The 23609-nt window shown below is 43.0% G+C and overlaps 1 protein-coding gene across 4 annotated transcripts in view; it reads right to left on the bottom strand.

Moving 5' to 3' along the window:
• Positions 1-23609, bottom strand: part of PARVB (parvin beta) — a 115603-nt gene that overhangs the window by 37232 nt on the left and 54762 nt on the right. For all 4 annotated transcript variants that reach the window (XM_090043770.1, XM_090043772.1, XM_090043773.1 and 1 more), the window contains exons 4-8: positions 13579-13681; positions 8627-8767; positions 7712-7827; positions 3104-3162; positions 51-70 (exon numbers count right to left, since the gene is read on the bottom strand). In XM_090043770.1, the coding sequence (XP_089899896.1) occupies positions 51-70; positions 3104-3162; positions 7712-7827; positions 8627-8767; positions 13579-13681 (439 nt within the window). The remainder of the gene's footprint in view (positions 1-50; positions 71-3103; positions 3163-7711; positions 7828-8626; positions 8768-13578; positions 13682-23609) is intronic.

Here is a 23609-nt window from a genome sequence, read left to right as displayed (position 1 = left end):
TCCTCTTTGTATTTGATAAGGCAGTTCTCTAGTGTTAAAATATTACTTACCAAATCTTCCCATCATCATCCTGCAAGTTAGAACACAAGAAAATATTTAGCTAGTTCATAAATATTCCCTTCCAAATCAGGCCCATAGACCTGATCCCATTAGGTGCTAAGGAACCCCACTGAGTTATGAGGCTCAGCATCTCATACGATCAGGCTAAAATAAAAGCCAATGGGCCAAACTTATTCCCAGAGTATGACAACCAGTGTTAATGAGTTATACCAGAAAGCAGTGTAGCTCAAAGAACTGGACATGTGGAAAGTAAAAACCTATGCTGACATTGTATTTGTACTTGGTATTGTTGCCATAGTAGGCACTACTACCCTTTTCTATTATTATATATGAAATTCCTGCATAAATGTATAGCATAGCTTATAGCACCCAGTTCAAAATAAGCACTGCCACTGTCAATTATCTGATATGGCTTTATAGAATCATAGAATCAATGAGTCAGAAGGGACCTAGACAGATCATCGAGTCCAACCCCCTGCCATGGGCAGCACTGGGGGTGGCAAGGGTCATAAGAACCCAGCCAAGTGCCTATCCAGTCTCCTCTTGAAGACATCCAGGGAAGGTGAGAGCACCACCTCTCTGGGAAGCCTATTCCAGGCTCTGGCCACCCTTACAGTGAAGTAGTTCTTCCTAATATCTAACCTAAACCTATCCTCCCTCAGCTTGTGGCCATTGTCCCTGGTGACTCCAAGGAGGGCCCTGGTGAACAGACTTTCCCCAAGTCACTGCTGCTGGCCCCTGATAAAGTTGTAGGTAGCCACAAGATCCCCCCTCACTCTCCTCTTGAGGAGACTGAAGAGATTCAGGTCCCTCAGCCTCTCCTCATAGGGTTGGCCATGGAGGCCCACCAACCATACGAGTGGCCCTCCTCTGGACCCTCTCCAGCTTCTCCACACCCCTCTTGAAGTGCGGCACCCAGAACTGGACACAGTACTCCAGCTGCGGCCTGACCAGCACCGCATAGAGGGGGAGCAAAACCTCTCTGGACCTGTTAGTGATGCCCCTGTTGATGCATGACAGGGTGCGGTTGGCTCTGCCTATTGCTTCATCGCATTGGCGACTCATATTCATCCTGGAGTCAATCATGACTCCAAGATCTCTCTCTGCCTCTGTGCTGCCGAGAGGGGCAGCCCCTAACCTATAACCATAATGCTGGTCCCCTCTCCCCAGGTGCAGCACTCTGCACTTGTCCTTGTTGAACCGCATCCTGTTCAGATCCACCCACTTCTCTAACCTATCCAGGTCTGCCTGGATGCAGTCCCTGCCTGCCGGTGTATTCACTTTACCCCACAGCTTGGTGTCATCAGCAAACTTGAACAGGGTGCTCTCCACACCCTCGTCCAGGTCACTAATGAAGATATTGAACAGCACCAGTCCAAGGACCGAGCCCTTGGGGTAATCCGCTGCCCACACCCTCCCAGGTCGACATCGTGGTCCACCACCACCCAGAGGGTGGTCCACCACCACCCTCTGGGTGCGCCCCTGGAGCCAGTTTGCCACCCATGTGACTGTGCATTTGCTAATGCCGCAGTCCCTCAGCTTGCCCACCAGAATTGGGTGGGACACTGTGTCGAAGGCCTTCTGGAAGTCCAAGAAGATGACATCGACTTCCTCCTTCACATCTAAGCTTTTTGTTACCTGGTCATAGAAAGAGACCAGGTTAGTCAGGCAGGATCGGCCTGGCACGAACCCATGTTGGTTACCCCTCAACATCACTTCCCCTGCAGGGCTCTCACAAATGTGGCCTTTGATAATTTTTTCAAAGACCTTCCCCAGGATAGAAGTGAGGCTGACTGGCCTGTAGTTGCCAGGCTCTTCCTTCCTCCCCTTCCTGAAAATAGGGACCACACTGGCCCTTTTCCAGCTCTTAGGGACTTGCCCTGAGCACCAGGAGTCCTCAAACAGCCGTGCCAATGGCTGCAAAATGACACCAGCCAATTCCCTCAGCACCCGCGGATGAAGGTCATCCGGGCCCACCGACTTGGATACATCTAAGCCCTCCAGGTAATCCTTAACTAGGTCTGAACTAACAGCTGAGGAAGTCACAGGAGATATGCAGATTTATACCGGCTGCATAAAGGAGTTTGGAGAAAATTCTGACTAGGGCTTAATTTTGTTGTCTGTGAGCAATTTTTGTACTTATATCTCACATCCAGCCACTTATGTTTTAAACAGATAGCGTTTAACATTGCCCCCCCGAAAAAAACTTATTGAAATATACAAAAAAACTACATACACACAGACACATTCACACCTTTGGCTCTAAAAAAAAAAAAAATCTCGAAAGCATTCAACAATGTACAATGCCTCAGAAACCCAACCACCTCTAAGGAAGAGGACAAGGTTTAAAGGGTGAGATTAATTTTGGGGAAGGATATCAGGGCAACTGTGCTCCTATGTGAAGCTCAGTAAGTTCTTTAATGTCACCATGGCAGCTATAATCTGATTTTTGAAGGTTTCAACTGAAGGACAGGCCCCGCCCGCACAGAGTAAACCACATGGCACTCCATTTAGCTTTAAAGGGATAAAAGGCTGAACCAACTCTACAGGGAGCCTAGATGAGATGGAAGAAGCTTGTGTTAGCCCCTTGTTAACAAAATTTCCTTCATCTGTAGCCAGCATACATTTTGAGCCCTTTTTCTTGTGAAAAGCCAGTAAAACAAAGCAATGTAAGCCACTGCGAGGAGTAAAAGAAATATTCTTTTGGGCTCTCAGTGTGAAATATAAGGTTGGAGAAACCCATTCCACAAGTTTCATGATAGCATTATTCTCTCTGATTCCCAAAGCATCAACCTGTTGACCCTCTCTCAAACACCTACACTGGCCCCTTAGCTTGGAAGTGCAACATTTCTCCTTCATAACTGATTTCCAATGATAAACCAGTTTCCATATGAAAGAGACTACATATCAAGGTTTTCACAGTTGTTTAATCCAATCAAGGACATCTGTAGCCGTCTTCAACGTAGAAAAATCAAACCTTTCTCCTCCTCTCTGTCACTCACAAATACATGCCCCCCCCCACAACATACACACACATGCTTACTCTGTTGTGGTTGTCAGCTCCTCTGTAACATGAGCTGTCTGGAGAAGGCCTTCCCGTTTCTGGAAACCAAGATATAAATCAGAAACTAGAACTGTAATGAAAGGCAAGCTCATTAAGTGATCTGCAGCAGCCATCTCTTTTCCGAGTCCCAAAGGACACATGCATTTTATGTAGCTTGTAAAATAAGGTTTTTGTAGGAGTAGGGAGCAAGTTATCTGACAGAGAAGTTAACCCTAAGAAGAGTGCTACCTATCAGACTGACAGCCAAATAAATATTTAGGAGGCATATATATAATTACATTCAACACACTAGCAGTTGCCCTCAGGAGACCAGAAGCTCATTTTTGCCTGAAACACAAGGGAGAGAGTGAGTTTGCCAGTTCCATCCTAAGTCCCCTATGGGTATTTGTTCACAACACAAAAATCAACCAACAATTTCACACAATTGGCAGCTTCAGTCTCCAGGGAGGTCTGAGTCTTGATGATTAACTCAGGTCAGAGTTCAGCTATCAGTATGAGTGGGAAGTTTGCACAATATAAGACTCTAACTGAGCCTATGAGTCAGTATCTTAATGTCATGACAACAAAATCTACCAAGAAACCATAAGGGAAAAAGGGCTGACTGTTTTATAATGGAAGCTATTCTCCTTTACTGGATTCCTCAGGAGGATTTCCTCAATTTACAGAGAGTCAGCGTGGGGTGAGATGTAGGTACAAAATGGTTTTAAGACAGACTTAACTGAAATACGGCCTTATGATGCAGACTCTATCACACTATCACAGCAGGTCCTGGAAAAATCCAAATTAGCTGTGAACATAGTTTGTTGCTACTATTGAATCTACTGGTCTGGTATTTTCCTGACCAAGTACTGCTTTCACATACTAAAACACTTCCTAGCATGTCCTTCCACTGAGTATGTGGGTACCCTGCAAAACTAAAGGACTCCCTATTTCATTCAAAATGGAATGTTTCTTTTTTCTTCACTCAAAGCTTTGAGCTGCCTAGAAGAATTCAGTTCCCAAAAGCGGACAACACAGGAAGGTTTGTCAAATGACTCATGACTAAGTTAATTAAGGCTGCTACTAGCTTTAGTTTTCAAGACAAAGCATCACAAGGCTAAAACCCTTCCTAAATATTCCTTGGCCTCTGAATGAGTTTTGCTAAGTGAACTCCAAATACTGGGCAACAAATAGTTGTTAAAATGATCTCCAAAAGGACTTCAATACCAGCTTCTGACTAGAGCTGTGCAAAATTTTGCCAGCTGCTTCATTTCGAAGCTGTTTTGACTCGTTTCAAGCTCGAAATAGCGAAATCTAAAGAAAACTAAATGAAAGGCTTCAAAACAGCCTTGAAACAAAACAAGGGCAGTTAAAACATTTCAAAAGTTTTGAAACATTTCGAGTTTCGAAGCTGGGCTTGCCAGTAACTAAAGAGAAACTAAGGAGAGGGAGGAGAAGAGGGGTGAAGGACTGCTCTGATATTGACTATGTAGCTAGCCAGTGACTGTGATCCTTCCCTGAGGTCCCTTCCAATCCCAGTGCTCTGGGGGATGGATGGAAAAACATCATAAAAAGCACAGCTTGAACTGAGCTTTCTCTGTGCCTTCACACTTACAAGTGACACAAGTTTTTCTCTGAAGAGTTTGAGGTGCAGTTTCCCAGAAACCCAGGCACCCATCTCATAGAAACATGACCTCAGAAGGGACTACCACCCCTGCAAGTTTAATCTGAATCAGGCAAGAAATAACAAAGTTATAGGCAGCTTCGTCCTTCCCCATTATAGCCTATGGGCAAAACGTCAAAACAGTTTTGATGAAACAAAACACTGTCCTGCCAAAACGGTGAAACAGAAGTCGAAAAGAAATGGTGCCGTTTCACACAGCCCTATCTCTGACCTGTAAGTCCACCTACTGGAGAACTGCTAAAATAGAGAGGGGCAAAAAGGGCCCTGTTCAGGTAAGCCTGGAAGATGACAATGCTTGAGCCACACAAAAAATAACCAACAAGAGCAGGACTTAAGAACTACCTTTATGTTGACTTCCTAATAAGTCCCTTTCTATTTTCCTGCTTTAAACTTCTTCATGATAAAAACCTGATGGATGGGAATTCATGTTCTAAGTGACAATGAAAATCCAGGAGCTGGAAGTTAGCAGGGAGGGAAAGCTCAGGATGCCCTGTTCCCTATCACAGGCAGGTACCTCAGAGTTCCCTTGCCTTTTGTAGAGAGCGTTTAGTGACGCAAACATTAAAGAAACTCTGAAAGTGCCCCTATAGCCTTGCTAAACCAGCACCTGAGGCAGCTACTTAAAGGTTCATAACAACCAACAGACTAATATGAACACTTGTTGCTCTGGGGGACTATGAACATGGCTTTGGAGGTCAGATTGCTGGCTTATTTCACAATCAAAGCAAAGTAATAGTGAAGACCAAGAAACAATCATCCTGACAGTCAATATGAAGCAGTGCTTAATCCTTATTGTGTTAAATCTCCCAGCCCTGGAACTTAGGCTCAGCATCATCTGGTGGTACCAATCATAAAATAGCGATTAAGCAAAAACCAGGTTTCCTCAGGGCTATTCTCTTCCATTTTCTGTGGAATATATTATATTTCACAGAATATATGTGTACAGCAGAGATGAAAGCTCTCTATGCTAAGACAAGTAAAGCAGAGAAAGACCCCTCTAAAACCTAAGCTTGCAAGACTCTGCAGTGCACACACAAAAGAGGGATGATGAACCCAGATGAAATTACACAGGTCTCAGCTATCAAACACAATCCAGATTTCAAAGGCACAGGACAGTTTGTATTACTTCTCTCAAGAGCTCGATACATTTCTTGCTCTAACCTACAGCAAGTTGTTATCATTACATTTAAATTTTACTCAGTAGAATCATAGAAAGTAGAAAATGAAATGACCATCTGGATCACTAAATGACTACTCAAGGTGTTATTTGCTAAGCATAAAAAGCACTAACATCTCTCTCATTGGAGACCACAATGGCTTATCTTACTCCCATTTAACAGTTGGGGAAGTTGAGTGATTACTTGTCCTCAGTCAGAATTATGGACATTTGGCATCACTGACAAGAAATCGAAGTCACACATCAAAAAAGCAACTGAACCAGATTTTCTGACTATTGCTCCCATACTTTATTCACTTGGCAGTGCTTCATCCTTACAGAATCCATAACAGGTGGATGACTTTCAGACAGGAACATGAAGACCCCAAATTATAACCTACCTCCTGCCTCCCCCTCCCTCCACAAATTTTAGCTTTAAAATGATGATATTGCTAGTGCAAAACATTTTTAGTGTCATTAACCTCAGGGTTAGCTAGTTGGTTTGTGCAACTTTAAAAGTTTATATCTCCAATTTAACTTAAAACAATTCAACTATGATAAAAACCCACAATATGTGTTAGGGTGACAATATTTGGATCTTGGGAGCACTGGATTTGCAGCTGAATAAAGGCTTTACCTGTGGCCTAGCAAAACTGCTGACCACAAGGCAGAATGATAGCTAAGCCAGCCATTGCTTATGCTAAGTAACCATCTTAATTGTGTTAGCCATTTTTCTGAAAAAAGCAGCAAATAAGTCTGTGTGCTATGAACCAGCTACAGTGAGGAATGAGATAAGATACAGCAGCCCAAAAAAGGTGGAAGATGGTACAACCTGAGACTAAAAAACAGATTGGAATGTGAAAAACAACACTTAATTGGTAACAAAATCCAAGTTGAAAAAATGCAAAAAGGTGAATGGTGATGGGTGAAGAAGCCTCCAGGTTTTGGTCAAAGTCTGCCCATTCACCGAATAGCAGGAGCCAAGGTCTTAGATATGTGCTTATAGCAAAGACATGTAAATGAATAAAATGCATAGGCAATTCCATGCTAATGAAGCAAACAGTAAAACAGAAGTGGAGCTTGAGATGGGAGCAAAAATGGGTGGAACAGAAGGAGGGACATGGTGGAATGAATGTTAATGAGTATAAACCAAAGTGTACAAATGTGGGGAAAAAACCATTGTTCAGTGCAGCTCCCTGGTTTTCTGTTTTTTTGCAAGTTAGTCCGAAGCTGTCTCCATTATGAATAAAGCTGTTGCAAGCAATGTGTGCTGGTGTTTGCTTCCTGCTTGCTCTGGCTAATGGGCAATTGGATTGTCGTCTCCCTGGCTGTTGGGTGCCGCGTGGAGTCAGGGTCTAATAATATGGACATATCAATTAATAATAATAGTATCCATAATATAGACATATCAATTAATTCATGGGTTGAACCAGTTTAAATGAATCCACAGTAGAGATTTGGAGCAAGTTAACTGAATCAATTCCTCTTCAGTGAACTGGAGGTTAAAATTGTATACAGAAGACCCAAAGCCCATAAATTTCATTGCAGACTTTTTTTTTTTTTTTTTACTACTACAGTCACTGGAAGTGCTGATCACCTGTTCCAGCTGCCAGGTTAAAAAAAAAAAAAAAATCATATGAGAGCTTCAGGACATAGATTAGGTAAATAATCAAGACAGACAGAGTTGGGGTGAGGGAAGATAGTGTTGCAGCATATACACAGTAATCAGAGAGGGTTAGCAAAGACCATGTTCATAATTCCCACTTACCCTTACAACCACCACTTGCACAGAAACATGCTCAGGGAGTCGAATGGGTGCCCGGAAGTGCATGGCCAATGCTACCAGTAGGTGGAGGATGGAAATGAGATTCTTCCCATGGATCGCTAAATTGAAGAGAGTTGAAATCAGCATTACGGGCAGAGGACTGGAAAGGGCCTCCTGGGTCTGAGACCTGTCCCATGAACCCTGTTACACTAACACTTTCCAAACAGTAACCAAAAGCAACTAGAATTAGAGGTGAGAGCGAGGGTGGAGGGGGAGAAGGAAAAATTGAAAAACCTTAACTGGTTAGCACAACAATACCCGTTCAGGGCCTTTCCAATAATGGTCACACAAGAATTTTACAAATATTAAGGAACTCTAATACACTGGACATACAGATAAATATTACCTAAATTTAAAAACATGGAAATAGAGACAAAGGAAGGGGGAGCAGCAGTCCATAACACAATTCAGAGGCAGAGCCAAGAGCTTACTCCAGACCTGCCAATTCCCCATTCACTAGCCCCTTTGCAACACAATCATAAATTTCCTCAGGAAAAAGGTAAGGGGTCTTAGGAGAACATAAGATATGCACCAATGTGACTAAGTTTTGCTTCATGAACACACATATATACACACAAGCATATCAACAAAACACAGGAAAGTGATTTAGATAGCACTTGCATGAAAGGCATGTTCATAGAAATGTAAAATTAAACTGGTCATATAAATGAATCAGCACATCTCCTCAAACTGGCTCAGGTGCATTCAAATGTGCAAAGTCAGATCAAGTTACTGTTTATCAGGATAGATGATGCATTTCTGAAATATGCAGCCCAAACCAAGGGGCAATCATTTGCATTTGCATCCGTAAACCTGAAGTAATCACACTGAAGCAGATGCTTCCCAGAGGGAGCTTACAGTCGACATTCCACTTGATCGTCCAGCCATGGGGTCGGAGTAGATCATGGACAGCCTCCAGAACCGTCTGAAGCTTCTGTTTTTGGCCAATTTCTGACTGTGTCACCTCTGCCACATTCAACTTGCGGTCAGCTAGCTTTTCTATATTTAAGGAAACAGACAGAAAAGAAGGACATATCAGACAAGACGAAGGAAAAAAGCAATTCAGGCTTAGAACTGGTCTGAAATTTTCTGACAGGATGGTATCCCTCAGAAAATGACTGTCAAAAAACAAACACACATTTCAGGTTATGTTTTGAAACAATGCTGTTATGGAGCCCACTAGACAGGTTTTGGATCTTTCACTGGAAACCTGACTGATTTCCTGACACCTCCATGCCCACTTGAAGGAATGCCTCATAGTCAGGCATGAGTTTCCAGATTCTCAGGCCAAGCAGCCCTGAGGTAGTACTATAAGTACTGGAGGGTGGGGAGTCAGTTGGATGACTTGGCAGCTGCTAATCAGCAATGGACAGCAATAAAATCAGTTAAATTGACCAGAATCATGACCATTTCAGCCAGTTGTTGTTTGGGATCCTAGAAGGAACCACCAACTCAGGCTGCTCCTCTAAGATCCAGGTAAAGAGCTGGTACCTTCCCTCCTCTTTCCCAAGCCAAGGAAAGGATGGTCAATTCACTGTGCTATTGAGATAGGAAGCATTTTTTTCCATTAGTATTTTTCATCAGAAAATACCACTTCATCAAAATAGACTTTTTGGTGGGGAAGTAGCTTTACACACTCACAACTCACTGCTTCCGAGATACCAAATACACACGTTCAGGAGTAGATATACTGCTAGTCCAGCAAAGACTCTGCTTCTCTTTCATGCTGATACCATGGAGCTGGTGGAATCTCAGCTCCTCCCAGTGGTACTACTCATTCTCTTGATAAAATTTTGCAAATGGTACTCATCTGTTCACTCAATCTGTCAGTCACCTGCTAATCTGTTACTCTGAGCAGTTTCAAAATTAGCCAGATAACAAATTTCACCTGTCACATTTCTTTTAAAAACCTTTAATGGTGTTATGAAACCTCCTTGGAAAATGTCTCACATCCATGGAACAATTACAATCAAAGTGAATGAGGGTGAATGTACTGATTTCTCTTGCACACAGAAGGGAACAAGGCTACAGTGCCCACACAGATTAAATAAATAGCCAACTTTACTCAAATACTGTGCAACCCAAGTAAAGGTGACATCCCAGCACAATGCACTTCATTGCATCTTGTGTTAAATTATACAGCAAGAAGCCAGATTACTTCAGCCATGGTTGTATTGTTGAAGCTATCTGGAAACCACTGAGTGATGGGATTGGGACCCACGGTCAATGACTATGATCCCTTGAGAAGCATTTGCAATAAAATCACAGTTCTATCATGGCAAAGAAAGCTGGGGGAAGGGGAGGGGCAGAGGGAGGGGAATGCGAAGGCAGCTTAGCTCTGATTCTGCAAATGCTTACAGACCTGCCTAATTATACTTACATGAGAAATTCCATTGACTTCAGCAGGGATATACATGTATATGAAGTTAAATGCATATTTTAAGTGTTCATAAGGTCAGTTCCTAAGTGCTTTACCACCCCCTCAACAGAAAGTAACTGACCTGTTATAACAGCTGCCCCCCTTGTGGAATACCCAGCCCAGGCACTGCACATCTTCCCCTTACCTATCTTTTGCTCTTAATCTGCAGTCATACTCCATGCATTCCTCCCTAAGCAGAGATGTCCCAGGTTCTCAGCATTTACCTGTGCCACTTCCCTGCCACATCAGACTTGACTTGTAGAGCACTGGCAGCACAAAGTACTCATTCTGAAGGGCTCACGAAGCAGCCACTGAAGATAAAGCACCTGGATACAAGGATAGTTTCCTAGTGTCTCCTACACAGAAAACACCTAGCCAAAAGCTTCTGACTGATACTAACAGAGAGAGGAAATTCATGCCAGATATGGATGGAACTGTGGGACCACAACCAGAAGGGAATGCCAGACAGGCAATCCAATCAATGAATCCATAGATTCACAGCCAAAACTTTGTTCATACAGACAGTCTCAAAGAAGATGTCTCTTCTCTGCTTCTTGCACGCTTTGTTACCTGTCAGCTCTGTGTTCCTGAGGGAGCCCTGGCACCCAGCTTGCTGGACTAAGAACTTTTCTATTCCCCACCCACACACACACCTCATCTACCCAAAACTAAGCAGAAGAAAAGTTTAGTAGGCATCTTGGGCCATACATTCCCCAGTCCCAGTATGGGAGGCCTATTTAAACTTGATTGACTAAAATTTGGTTGTTGGGTTAGGGAATGCTGAGGCAAAAGACAAAGTCAGAAGGGGTATGGGCAACATTTGAACAATGGTTAAAGGTTCATCACAGTGTCTAGCCTTGACCACAAATGCTGTCATACTTTTCCCAGGATGACTGGTGGAAGTCCTCCCCATAAAGTTTATGAATACTCCAAGTAATCCCCTTAAGCCTACTAAAAGACTACAGTAAAATCTGAAAGTCATGCTAAGCTGAGGCTAATTTACAACAGGTAAAATACAAAACACTGATGGTGACTTCACAGTACAAGCCATCTGAGAAGAAACAATGTGGTATCCCTTCCAGTATATCTTCTATATTCATAATAATTTCAAGCTGGCTCCTAGGTGTCTAGTTACTCCTTAAAACTTAATGTTTTTCCTGGTTGTTAATCAGTTTTTTGAGATGTTCCAAGCCAGATAAACCCTTGTCACTGAAAAAGGTAATTCATTTAAATTTAAACTGTTTATATAACAGGATTTTCCCTGTCAATTATAGCTTGGGACCCTCTTGATTTACACAATTAAAAGAATGCTTTGAAGAGGCTAGACTAAGGGTATAAGCAAGCTTTAAAACAGCAAACAGTGTGCTCTGAGACCATCCGCTGTTGTTCTAGAGAAGCTGGAAAAAACAGATTTTCTCCCTTCCACGATTGTGTTAGAAACTCTGCTTGTCAACAAATCACCCGAGTGCCTTCCAACGGTGAAATGGCAGTTCTCGCTCTCTCTCTCTTTGTTTTTCTCCCTCTTCCTCTCTCTCTTTTTCTTTTTCTCTCTAGGCATAGCTTTCTGAACCTAAATTGTATTAGTTAAGCTTGAGCTAGGTTTCCCCAAATACTCAATTAAACCAGGGTACTATTGTAATTGTTTTGTTTGTTTTTCCTTGCATGTCTATTATTACTAGTACCATTATACATTTCATATACTGAGCAATAAATAACTTTTATAGTCAAACTGGTGGTAACCGGGCATATTTTTCCTTCTCGGCTTCTCCTTCTCCACTTACTCTGCAGCAATGTTTCTTTTACCTAAGCCAAAGATCCCTGTGAAGCCCAAAAATACTGTGGGGTCTGTTCATCAAGAGGTTACCACTACTAAGACAGTTAGGGCAAAAGATTGGGACATGCTGAGTTTGAGACACATAAGGGGATCAGCTTGTATAGGCTGATTGACCAAGTTTGGCTCAGACGTGCCCTAATGAACTGAATGCTGGCCCATGAGGGTGTCAAGTGGACACCCGGCCAGATTCAGAGGTATTCTGTTCACCTCTGTACTCGTGTCTGACTGCATTTTATTGTTACCTTAATGAACTGATTCCTGGCATATGAGGGTGTCAGCCTGTACAAGCTGATCAACCCGGCCAGGTCAGGTGTGTCACGTTAGAGTGTGTGTGTACGTGTGTGTGTGCGCGCGTGCATGCACACATGCATGCGTGCATTTGACTGATTTGACTAAAACTGAGTCCTGCAAAATAGCTCCATTAGGGGTGAGGACTTGCAGAAGGGAGAGATACAGCTCCATATAGAAACACAAGTAACACAAGCAGCACATTGATAGAATTACAAAGACCCTAGAAACATATCCCTAATAAATGAGCACACTGCAAAGTGATGGGCAAATCTGGTAACACCTTCCTCGTTACAGTCAAAACAACCCCTGTTAAAGCTTTCCCATTTTATTAAGCTCCCTCAGGCTGTGTTCTGAGGAGTTTTAATTGCACAATAAAGCCATTATTGTTAATCAATGCTTAAAAGCTTGCAAATGCTCATTAGAATACTGGAGGGGGCACTTTCTAAGTGGCATGTGAGGGTACACAGCAAGCAGCATCCATTAAGGCTAATGAAACTGGCATGACTGAACTCCTTGACTCTATCTAGCTTGCTCCGAGAACAACCCATGGGGAGCTGTTTTCAATTCGCAGGTCCCAAGGACTAAGGAAACAGGCCTGCAACTCCCATTCACATCTCTAATGTTCTTCTGTAGTAGATTTGCCTAATCATTTGCCAGTTCAAGGTCTTTTCATGGCTTCAGAGATGCATCCCATGAACCACTGCACCATTTCCTGTAGTTCATCCTTTGAAGAACTCTGGAAGGATTCATGGGTGAAGTTATTGGTTGCCAATGGGAAAATGAAGGTAGAAGGGAGTTGCTGCAAATTACTCTACTAATTGCCACAAATAACTGAAGGCATCCCTCTTCCTACCCTCTCTCTCAGCCCAAGGCACGTAACAAAGCCATCCTACTCAATGTCACACATTTTCCAAAAAACATTTTTAAAATAACAATACCAAACTGAAAAGACAAGCCATTTAGAATTTACAAAATGGCCCAAAAACTTTCAAGAACTGGGCACAACCAACCTAAAGTAAGGCTCCCTACCTAGCTTGCTTTAATTTACAAGTGTGATGCCATGTCTCCTTTGTTTGTGTGTCTGAGCTGTCCTTAGAAGCTGGTTAGGTATCAGCAGAAAGTAGGCATTAAAAATATTTTTTAGAAACTACATGCTCACATGATCAGAAAAACCAAACAAGAAACCAGCCCTTTGGGCAAGATGACTCTCAGCTTTCAGCTTAATTCTGAACATTAGCAAAGCCCCTTGCTGTAGCATCAACTCACCCAAGAGCTTCTGCAGCACCTGTCCATCATAGAGGTCCTCTTCAAGTTGTTTGACAATGATTCGCTCTTCCACCAAGGCATCATTAATCCAGTCAATTAGAACCTGGGAGAAGAGAGGCAGAACGCAAAAATCAAAATACTGAAAACAGTCACTTTCATCACAGATAGTGGCTAGAGGAAAGATGACAAACAGAGTCAATGGCATGAATAATCATATTTTACTTTGTTCTAAACAGTGGAGAGATCAAAAGGTGAAGAAATGACTCACCCAGATCTAACACCAGCCAAGGGACTTGATGCCCCACTAAAATGCCTTATCTTTGAAACTCTAAAAGCTAGGTAGGCTCTACAGTGACATGATTCGTTGACATCTATTATTCCATTTTGGGACTTGTGCTCCTCAAAACATGAACGCTCTTATTTTAAATCTCTGCAACCTGTTATAACAGATCATTAGGCCAGACAGCAGAGGGCAACAGTCACAAAGATCTGAGCATAGCTGCCACCACATTCAACAGAGAAGAGTAGTACACATGCCAAGTAGTACAGTATTTACTTGTTTGCTCATTGGCCAGAAAGGGATGAGTGTTTCTTAATGACAATAGGCACTCAATTCTACTAGAGGTTAAGTGGACTGCAGCTGCTGGCACAGGATAGTCAGAGAAATGTGAAACTAAAGTTCCGTCAGAGCCAGCTTGGCTGACCAGGCAATTGACAATGTGTGCAATAGTTCCCACATTAAATTACCAGAATTATACATTCTTAAGGCCAAAGCAGTGCTGGCTTTTTTTAACTGGTAACAGTACAGGGAAACCATATATCATCACTTGTTCCATTCCAGTTCAGTATTCAGAACATAATGTATAAATGTGCTTTTGCATGAATGCTCTGCTGCTGCAACCCTGCTGGGTGCTAAGGGCAGCAGGACTAAGCTCACAAGTGTTCACAAAATGAATTACATCACCACAAAGGAGACCATAACTTAAAACCTTATTATTTGTATCTGTTGCAGAAGATTTGTTGTACTTTCTTCCTTCAATTCTGAGGACTAGAAATTTGTTTGTCCTTTATATGAGAGCTAAAATCCTTTTATAATCCCATGACTCCAGGAGCTAAAGTCTTCAAAAAAGAAAATGAGACTACTGCTAAAATTCATAAGATTTAACATAAGTGGGGAAATTAGGCATTTTGGCAGTTCTGATTTTACAGAGTACTGTACTTGACTAATCCATCCACATTAGGGAGTTTCAGTTCCTGACCCAAGCCCCCAGGGAACTGAGAGAGTTTGTACAGTTTGTGTAAGGTCAATGAGGGAGGAGACAATTTACTACATGCCATCTGCTCTGCAGTAAGTGTCTACATGCATACTTTTATCCTGCAGTTCACCAAAAGAGAAAGCCTATTTTTCACTGCACGGTAAACTTGCAGATCTCATTTACCACTGGGTAACAGTAGGGCTGTGAGACAGTTTTAAATGTTTTTTCTACATACCTCTAGGTAGCAGGGGCTTGTGAATGCTGCAGTGCTGGGGCACATGGAGCACCCCACAGAAGCATGGAGGACTCCCCATTATACTCGGCAGCAGGCCCAGAACATAATGTAACTTAATAAAGCACTTCTGGTCCACTTCTGGGTCTGCTGGGCAGCACGCTGAGGGGTCCCCCTCCTCCCGCGTCTCCCCTCCCCGGCTAAAGTCAAATGCAAGTCTATAGAATTTAGGCTCCTGCATCGCTTAGCATTCTTTGGGGGAAAAGAAAGAAAGAAAAAAGTTGTTTTAGTGTATCCACTTGTTAGAAATATTATTAAAAATGCATTATCAATAGCTGTTAGCTCCCATCAATAGTGTTGTCCTCTGAATAAGCACGGCTGCCAGCCCTCCTTGTCTCCTTAATGAGAGAGGGAAGGGGCGGGGGTTGGAAACTGAAGGAAAAACTCCAAGAGCTCTCTTTGTTCTGCAAATTTACTATCTCTTTGTTACACTAAATCACACTTTCTTTCATGGCTCCCACGGTTCTTAGGCTAAGATAAGAGTAATTGCCATTTTAGCCTTCAGGTTGAACCTTGAGTAACCTTGAGTCCCTTTTGAGCACGCGTAATAACCTAATACATATTAAGCCTATCCGCCCCGCATACTTAAGTAGTTAATTATAATACACATGGGATGCATGATCTGACGTATTCTCATGCATGTTTGTATGAACCGGAAATGAGTTGTAAGAGTTCCTGTTTCTGTACACGTGCCAGAAGAGAGGGGATAAAAGCCTGCTAATGATTGTGCTGGGGGGCAGAGGGTTTTGATCTTTTGTCTTCTCCCTCTGACCCTATTTGCAAATATATACCTTTTGTCTCACCAACAATGTGTGCCTAAGGATTTGTTATTCAATGAGCCTCCAAAGAAAACGAACCGAGAGAGAGTTTTTTTTTTACCTCACACTCTTTAAACTTTTTAGTAGAATTTAACACTGTGGCAAGACCTCATAAAGAAAAATGAAACGGTGACAGTGGCAGCCTTTTTTTTTTTTTCCCCCCTGAAACCTGGCATCTGAAAAGGAAAAGAATAGCAAAGAATTATACAATTTATTTAATATGCAACCCATAACTTCTCTCCTGCTAAAGGAAGTGAATATATAATTTATATTTTAAAAGTCCTCAAAGAATGAGAAGAGCTGCAGTTTTTGTTTGGTTTTTTTTTGGGGGGGGGGAGAAAACATGAACAGCACCATCTCTTGATTTCCAGATTGCAAATGCTGATGCCTCGGTGAGGACGCTTGGAAAACTGCTGTGTTGGATGCTTTTAACCCTTGCACAAGATGCAAAACAAGTAATTTGGTTTTAATTTAAATGTACAACAAATACAGAAATGTATGCCAATTATTCTCCATATGGACTCCCTACTTCTATGTCTTTCATTTCTCCAGCAGCAAGAGCAAGGCTTCCCAATTACTTCAGCTTTAGTTATAAATATTTAAACAACCTCTTAGGTTGTTAGCAGGGAGGATGGGGTATAAGTGGTTATTTTAACAACCTATTTAAACAACCTGTTAGGTCCATGGCAGAGAGGATGGTGTGTAAGTGATTATAAAACTATGATCAGCAGAATTATTTATGTGCTCAAAATTACACGTATGCTTAAATTGCCTTCCTGCATCAGTGTCTTCTCAGAGGGTAACTATTCTCTTCAGTCTTTTACAGCACAGGGGTCAAACTCATTCCGTGCCCTTGGCTGGATATTGACCCTTTGGCCCCTTGCGGGTCAGATCCAGCTTAGGAAGCTGTGGCATGGGCAGTGACCTGGAGCAGATGGTAGCAAAGTCTCCAGCTCAGACCTGGGCTTGCTACATGTTCTGTGCCAGAGCCTGAGTTGCTGTTGCCACATGCCCCATGCCAGCTCCAGCCCCACCCCCACTATATACCCCATGCTGGTGGCCAAGAAGCTGGGTCTATGGCAGGGAGGATAGGCAAAATGGCCAGAGAGATACAGAGGCTACATTAGACCTTGCTCACCCTCCTCCTGCCTATTACCATATCCACTAGGGCCTGAGAGCCCTAGATTCTACAGCAAGCCATTTACCCTGCCCATACTGGCAGTCCAGCTGGCTGGATAGAGCAGGTCTGTAGGCCAGATCCAGCTTGTGTAGTGATAAGGGTTAGACTTTGGAGACAGTCCCTTACAAGGGAATGTCTTATCAGGTGAGAAATTTGAACATGATCCCTGGGGAATAAGAGGAAATCAAGATGGAGGCAGCCACATGGTCTGTGCTGGAGGAACCCTGTGCTGTGTTATCATTAAAGGTCTCTTCTCTTCCTTATTTATAGTTGTCATGATCACTGCAGGACCTAAATCATTACATGGTATCAGCAGTGGTGAATGGGGAAGATTGGATGAATCTGCAACATTATCAGTGTCAGAAAGCTGGTAATCCAGGGCCTGGAAGCTGCACTCAGCAAGGAACAAAGGCCTCTATGAGTACAGTATCCTCTCTGCAAGGCAGAATTGCAAGCTCCCTCAGAGACACAGTTAAACATGGATGCATTACAAGCCCCTTCTTGCCTTTCATTGTCAGACAATATAGCTGAGAATTGTAGAAAATTTAGACAAAGGTTTGAGTTGTATTTAGCTGCTATAGGAGCAGAAGAGAAAATGGATAAACCTAAATCATCCATTTTCCTGCATGTTGTAGGGGAAGAAGCACTTGAGGTGTACAACAACTTCACATTTGCTCCAGTCCAAAACATGCTGTTAAATGAGATATTGAATAAATTTGAAGAATATTGTGTGCCAAAACGCAACGAGATTTTTGAAAGACATCATTTTTTTTATGTGCATGCAAAAACCAGATGAAAGCATAGAGCACTGTATCACAGAGCTAAAAAGGCTCCACAACACCTGTGTTTTTGGGGAAGTAACAGATTCTCTAATCAGGGATAGAATCATTTTTGGCATTATAGACAATGTATTAAGACAGAAGCTGCTACGGGAAGGAGACCTATCCCTAGAAAAAACTACACAGATTTGTAGAGCTCCTGAAACTGTGAAGGCTCAGGCCAAATAGATGAATGTAGCTGAGGGCGTTATCCATGCAATACATAGTAAAGACAGACAGAAAAGGCCATTTCTAATGGAAGTTGCCCCACCTACCACAACTACTACTATGGGGCAGATGGAGTGCAGGCAAGCATGCAGCCTGTGTGGAATGCAGCATGGCTCCAAACAATGTGCTGCATTAGGAAAGCTCTGTTTTAATTGTGGTAAGAATAATCATTTTGCCAAATGTTGCAGAGTGCAAGCCCATAAAGTCTAGGTGTACATAGTGGAAGATACTCCAGAGAGAGAGTATTATATACATACAGTAGAATCAAGCAGAGCTACTGAGAAGGACTGGATCCTGCCACTGGAAGTGCATGGGATAATGATTCCATTCAAACTGGATACAGAGGCTCAAGTGAACATTTTACTGGAGCAAGATTATAAAAGGCTGAAAAGTAAACCAAAACTGAGGCCTACCAAAGTAACCATAACTGCCTATTCAGGAGTCAAGGGAAAGTGCCTAACCTGCACCAAACATAAAAATGTGGTGTACAATTCCGCATTCGTTGTAATACCTAAGGAAGGGACACCTATTTTGGGCCTAGCAGCTTGTGAAAAGCTCAATTTGGTTAAACGGGTGCTTGCATTACACTCTGGCACAGGTTTCAAGGACCTTATTTTGGAATACCAAGATTTGTCTCCAGGCCTTGGTTGCTTACCAGGGGAATGTACAATTCAGATAAATAAGCAGGTCCCCCCAGTTATACACCCTTGCAGAAAGGTGCCTTTTGCCCTCCGTGGTAAACTAAACTCAGAGCTAAAAAAGATGAAGGAAGCCCAGGTAATACAGAAAATTGAGGAGCCAACGGAGTGGGTAACTTCTTGTTACTGTGGAGAAGAATAATGGACAGCTGCAGATATGCTTGGATCCAAGAGATCTCAACAAGGCCATAAAGAGAAAACATTTTAAGTTGCCCACCAGAGAAGAGATTATGGCTCAGTTTGTGAATGCACAGTTCTTCAGTAAATCAGATGCTTCTTCAGGACCCTGGCAGCTGAAGTTAACAGAGGAAAGTTCTAAATTAGGCACATTAGGCACATTCAATACTCCATTTGGAAGGTAACGGTTTCTGTGTTTACCTTATGGTATAGCTTCAGCTCCAGAAGTGTATCACAAAACTATACATATAATTTATGAGCATATTTCACATGTAGACACCTCTATGGATGATATCTGTAGCTCCACCAAGGAAAAGCATGATTATAGGCTCCAAGAGGTGTTGGAGGCAACTAGGGCTGCAAATTTGAAACTCAATAGACAGAAAGGTGTTTTTGGAGCTACAGAATTGGCATTTGTGGGAGACCTTATTTCTAGAGAAGGGGTGAAACTGGACAAGAAAAAAAAATTTAGGCTATTGAAATGATTCCACACCCCCAGTCAAAAGAAGCCTTGCAATGCCTTTTGGGAATGGTAAATTATCTTGGAAGGTTCATACCAAACCTGTCTACAACAGCAGCACTTCTAACGATGCTTCTTGAGAGTAAAAATGAATGGTGCTGGAATCCAGAACAGGAGGAAGCATGGAAGGTGGTGAAATAACAATTCATACAAGAACCTGTATTAAAATTATATACCCTGGGAAACCAATAAAGATATCAACAGATGTTTCGCAGTTGATATTAGGTGCTGTGCTACTTCAGAATTTTGACAACTGATGGCAACCTGTTGCGTATGCATCTAAATCACTAAATGAGGCAGAAAGCAGGTATGCATAGATTGAGAAAGAGTTGTTAAGAATTTTGTTTGCATGCCAGAAATTCAATCAATATATTTATGGGCAGAAAGTGAATGCAGAAACAGACCACAAGCCCTTGATAGCACTGTTTTGCAAGCCTTTGAATGACTGCACCTTAAGGATTCAAAGAATGATGATTAAGCGGCAGAAGTAGGATTTAGTTGTGAAACCCAGCAAGTTTCTGTTTGCAACGGATGTGCTGTCCAGGGCAATAGCCTTTACTGGACAAGCAGAAAAGATCTCTGAGACAGAGATGCAAGTGTATGTCGATTTAATTGTTAGTTCACTTTCGATTGCAGACAGGAGGCTACAACAAATAAAGGAGGAAAGTGAGAAGGACCACTTATTAGGAATGCTGAAAGAAATGATAATTTTGGGTTGGTCAAGGACAGGAGTTACTTGCGCATGCAGGATTACTGGAATTGCCGACATGAACTTTCAGCCATTGAAGGAGTTATTTTCAAGGGCAGTAAAGTCGTAATACCACAGACCCTCCAAAGAGGAATGCTAAAAAAAATCTTTGAGGGACACTTAGGTATTGAGATATGCAAGAAGCAAGCAAGAGAGGTGATGTATTGGCCAAGGATCAATCAGGACATTGCTAGTACAGTTGAAAACTGTTCCACCTGCTTGAAAGTCAAACCCTGCCAGCAGGCAGAACCACTAAAGCCTCACCCTGTTCCACACAGAGCCTATGAGAAGGTAGGCACCAATCTCTTTACATGGAATTCCAGGGTGTATTTAATAGTTACTGATTATTACTTTTTGTATCTGGAAATCTGTACACTGCAGTGTACCAGCAGTCACTCAGTGATAGCTTGCTTGAAGGCCATATTTGCAAGGCATGGAATTTCAGATGAAGTATTCAGTGATAATGGGCCACAGTTCTCCAGTGCAGTTTAGGCAATTTGCCATGGACTGGGATTTTAGTCACACCACGTCAAGTCCCAATTATCCCCAATCGAATGGCCTTGCAGAGCTATCCCTTCAGATGGTGAAAAACCTAATGAAAAAAAGCATTGGACAGTGGAGGGGATTTATATAAAGCACTACTGGCTTATCATAGCATGCCTGTGAACAATGGCTGGTCTCCAGCACAGTTGTTAATGGGCCGGCAGATATGGTCAAATCTGCCCATTACACCTTACTGGAAAGTCCTAATACGGTAGCCATAAGGAGAATGAAAGATGATCAGAAGATGAAACAGAAATACTACTTTGATACAAGAACTCATGAGCTTTCACTACTAAAGCTAGGTGATAGAGTCTGTCTAGGGAATTACTTGTTGAGAACATGGGACCAGCAGGGTATGGTGAAACAAGTAGTGCACCCACGGTCCTATCTAGTTCAGACAGACCAAGGGGGCATGGTTCGACGTAATCACGAGACCTACTTATGCTTTCACTTAGCTCTCGGACATTGGCAGGAGATACGGACTTGGATCAACCTCAGTTAACAGTTCCTAGTTCCTCCTCCTCCTCAAAATGTGAAGACACTAATGATGCAACAGAGAGTCCCCAAGCCTCCAATGAGGAGCCGATTCTCCAGAGATCCTGGTATATATAGACAGGTGAAACGGCCTGTGCATGTTCATCTGGCAAAAGGCCTGACTTGTGTCAGACTCACGGACATGCACAACGATACCAAATTGCACAAAACTTTCCAGTGGCACTTTAACTCTTGGCACATTCATTTATTAAACTGTTTTAAGGGAAACACGTATGTCTGATTAAATGAGCCATGTTTGTATTCCCAGCTGTAGGGTGAAAAAATGAAATCTGCCACCATGTAAACAACTGAAATAATATGGTGCAAGTAGCCTAGTAAGAAAAAATTAGTTCACATGGCTGATTTGAATTTTTTTCAGGCAGGATTTTCTCCCCACCCCCATTATACTTTACCAGCCCCTGCACATGTTTCGTCATAGTCTTCCTGCTCTAACAACACTGAAGCATGTTCAGAGCAAATTTGCAAAGATCAATTACAAAGATCCAGAGAAAACTGCTGCAAACAAAGAACAACACTTAAAAAAAGTTCAGAACTTGACAAATCCAAATAATTCTTTTTCAAGCCACTATGACAAAGTAAAAAAAGACAAGCTATACATTTAATCTTGAAAGGGTGATAACAAATTAAAGATGTTTGCTAAAATGAGCATTTGATCACAACAATTGATCTGTCTCAAGTTTAAGACTAGGTTCGAGAGCTATAACATCTTGCAACATCAGCTGATTTCACAAAGGGCACAGACAGAAATTACGTTTGTCATGCAATCATCCCCTTGAAAATGTTCTATACCCGTGCCCTAACAGAAGAACATGATTGCTAAGCGCTCCAATCACATAACAAATTAACCCTCATTATATGTAAGGGTTCAAATGAAGGCACTCAAAGTGGAGTGATTTCATTAACTTCTGTCTGCTCTGGTGGCTGGGCTGATGCAGCTCAGGTCTGGCTCCAGTGCTGTCTGCACAATGTGAGGAGGGGAGGGAGCTCAGGCTGGGGTTTGCCCAGCCTATGCTATAGGAGAATGAGTGGCTGCAATCCACCCACGCCGACTCTAGCGTGGGCTGGGGAAAAAACGCAGCTAAAGCTCCCTCCCTCCCTCCCTTCTCCTCTGCTCGCATTGTACAGACAGCACCAGAGCAGGTGGGGAGAGGGTGGTTTAGGAGAGAGAAGATGCATGCTTCAGCTCCTTGGGTGGATCAGCTCCAAATCAGAGCTCAATCCTCCACCCTCCTGATCCAACACCGAACGTCTGTTGGGTCAGGAGGGCCAGTCTAACTCATGGCACTGTGGTGAACTTACTGATGAAGCCTGGCCTGCCTGGGCTTGGAGAATCCCCATTGTGATTGGTGGAGCACATCCACCAATCAGGTAGTTGCTGGGAGGAGCTTATCCTGCCCGGGGTGGGGGGCGGGGAGGTGGAGGATAGCAAAGAGCCCCAGACCTAACTGAAGCCTGCACTTTGCAGGTCTGGCAGCAAATAAAAGGAGCAGCGTGCCCAGCACGCGGCAGATGCGTTGAGGGATGGAGAAGAGAATGGGGCAAGAAGACCTGGTGTGAGCAGGCCAGCGGGGTGATTCCAGTTGCCCAGAAGAGCCCCTCGAAGATGCATCTCACTGGACCCAGAGAGGTGGACTGCATCAGTCCAAGGTGGTGCATAGAGCGGTGCATGGGGTGAGACCCTGGGAGCTGCGTGAGGCGCCGTGAGTTACTGGGGAAAGGGTTCCCACAGGGGAGACAGCCCTTGGAGGGGACTAACAGACTGAAAGAAGAGATCCAGGCAGGCCCAAGAGGGGCTGGGAGCATTGAGGACTCCTTCCCCTCCTCCCCGTTTTGTCAGCGGTATCAAGGCTCCCAAGGTGACACCAGGGAGTTCTTACTCTCAGGGATAGTGACACTGTATAGTGTGTGCGTGCCTCGTATTTTGTATTTTAATGCGATTTGTTATTTAACCCTTGTATATGGTATATATAGATTTCATAGATATTCCGGCTGGAAGGGACTTTGGAAGATCGAGTCCAGCCCCCTGTCCAAAGGGCAGGAAGTCAGCTGAGGTCATAGGATCACGCAAGATAAGCATCCAATTTACTCTTGAAGGCGTTCAATGTAGGTGCTTGAACCACCTCCGATCGCAGGCTGTTCCAGACTTTGGGGGCTCGGACAGTAAAGAAATTCTTCCTTATGTTCAGCCTGAAACAGTC

The sequence above is a fragment of the Crocodylus siamensis genome, chromosome 4 (genome assembly GCF_052110815.1).
Source record: "Crocodylus siamensis isolate JL-2025a chromosome 4, ASM5211081v1, whole genome shotgun sequence".
NCBI classification, from domain to species: Eukaryota; Metazoa; Chordata; order Crocodylia; family Crocodylidae; genus Crocodylus; species Crocodylus siamensis.
Note: the sequence above shows the minus strand (reverse complement) of the source record. Positions and strands in the feature narration are given on the sequence as shown.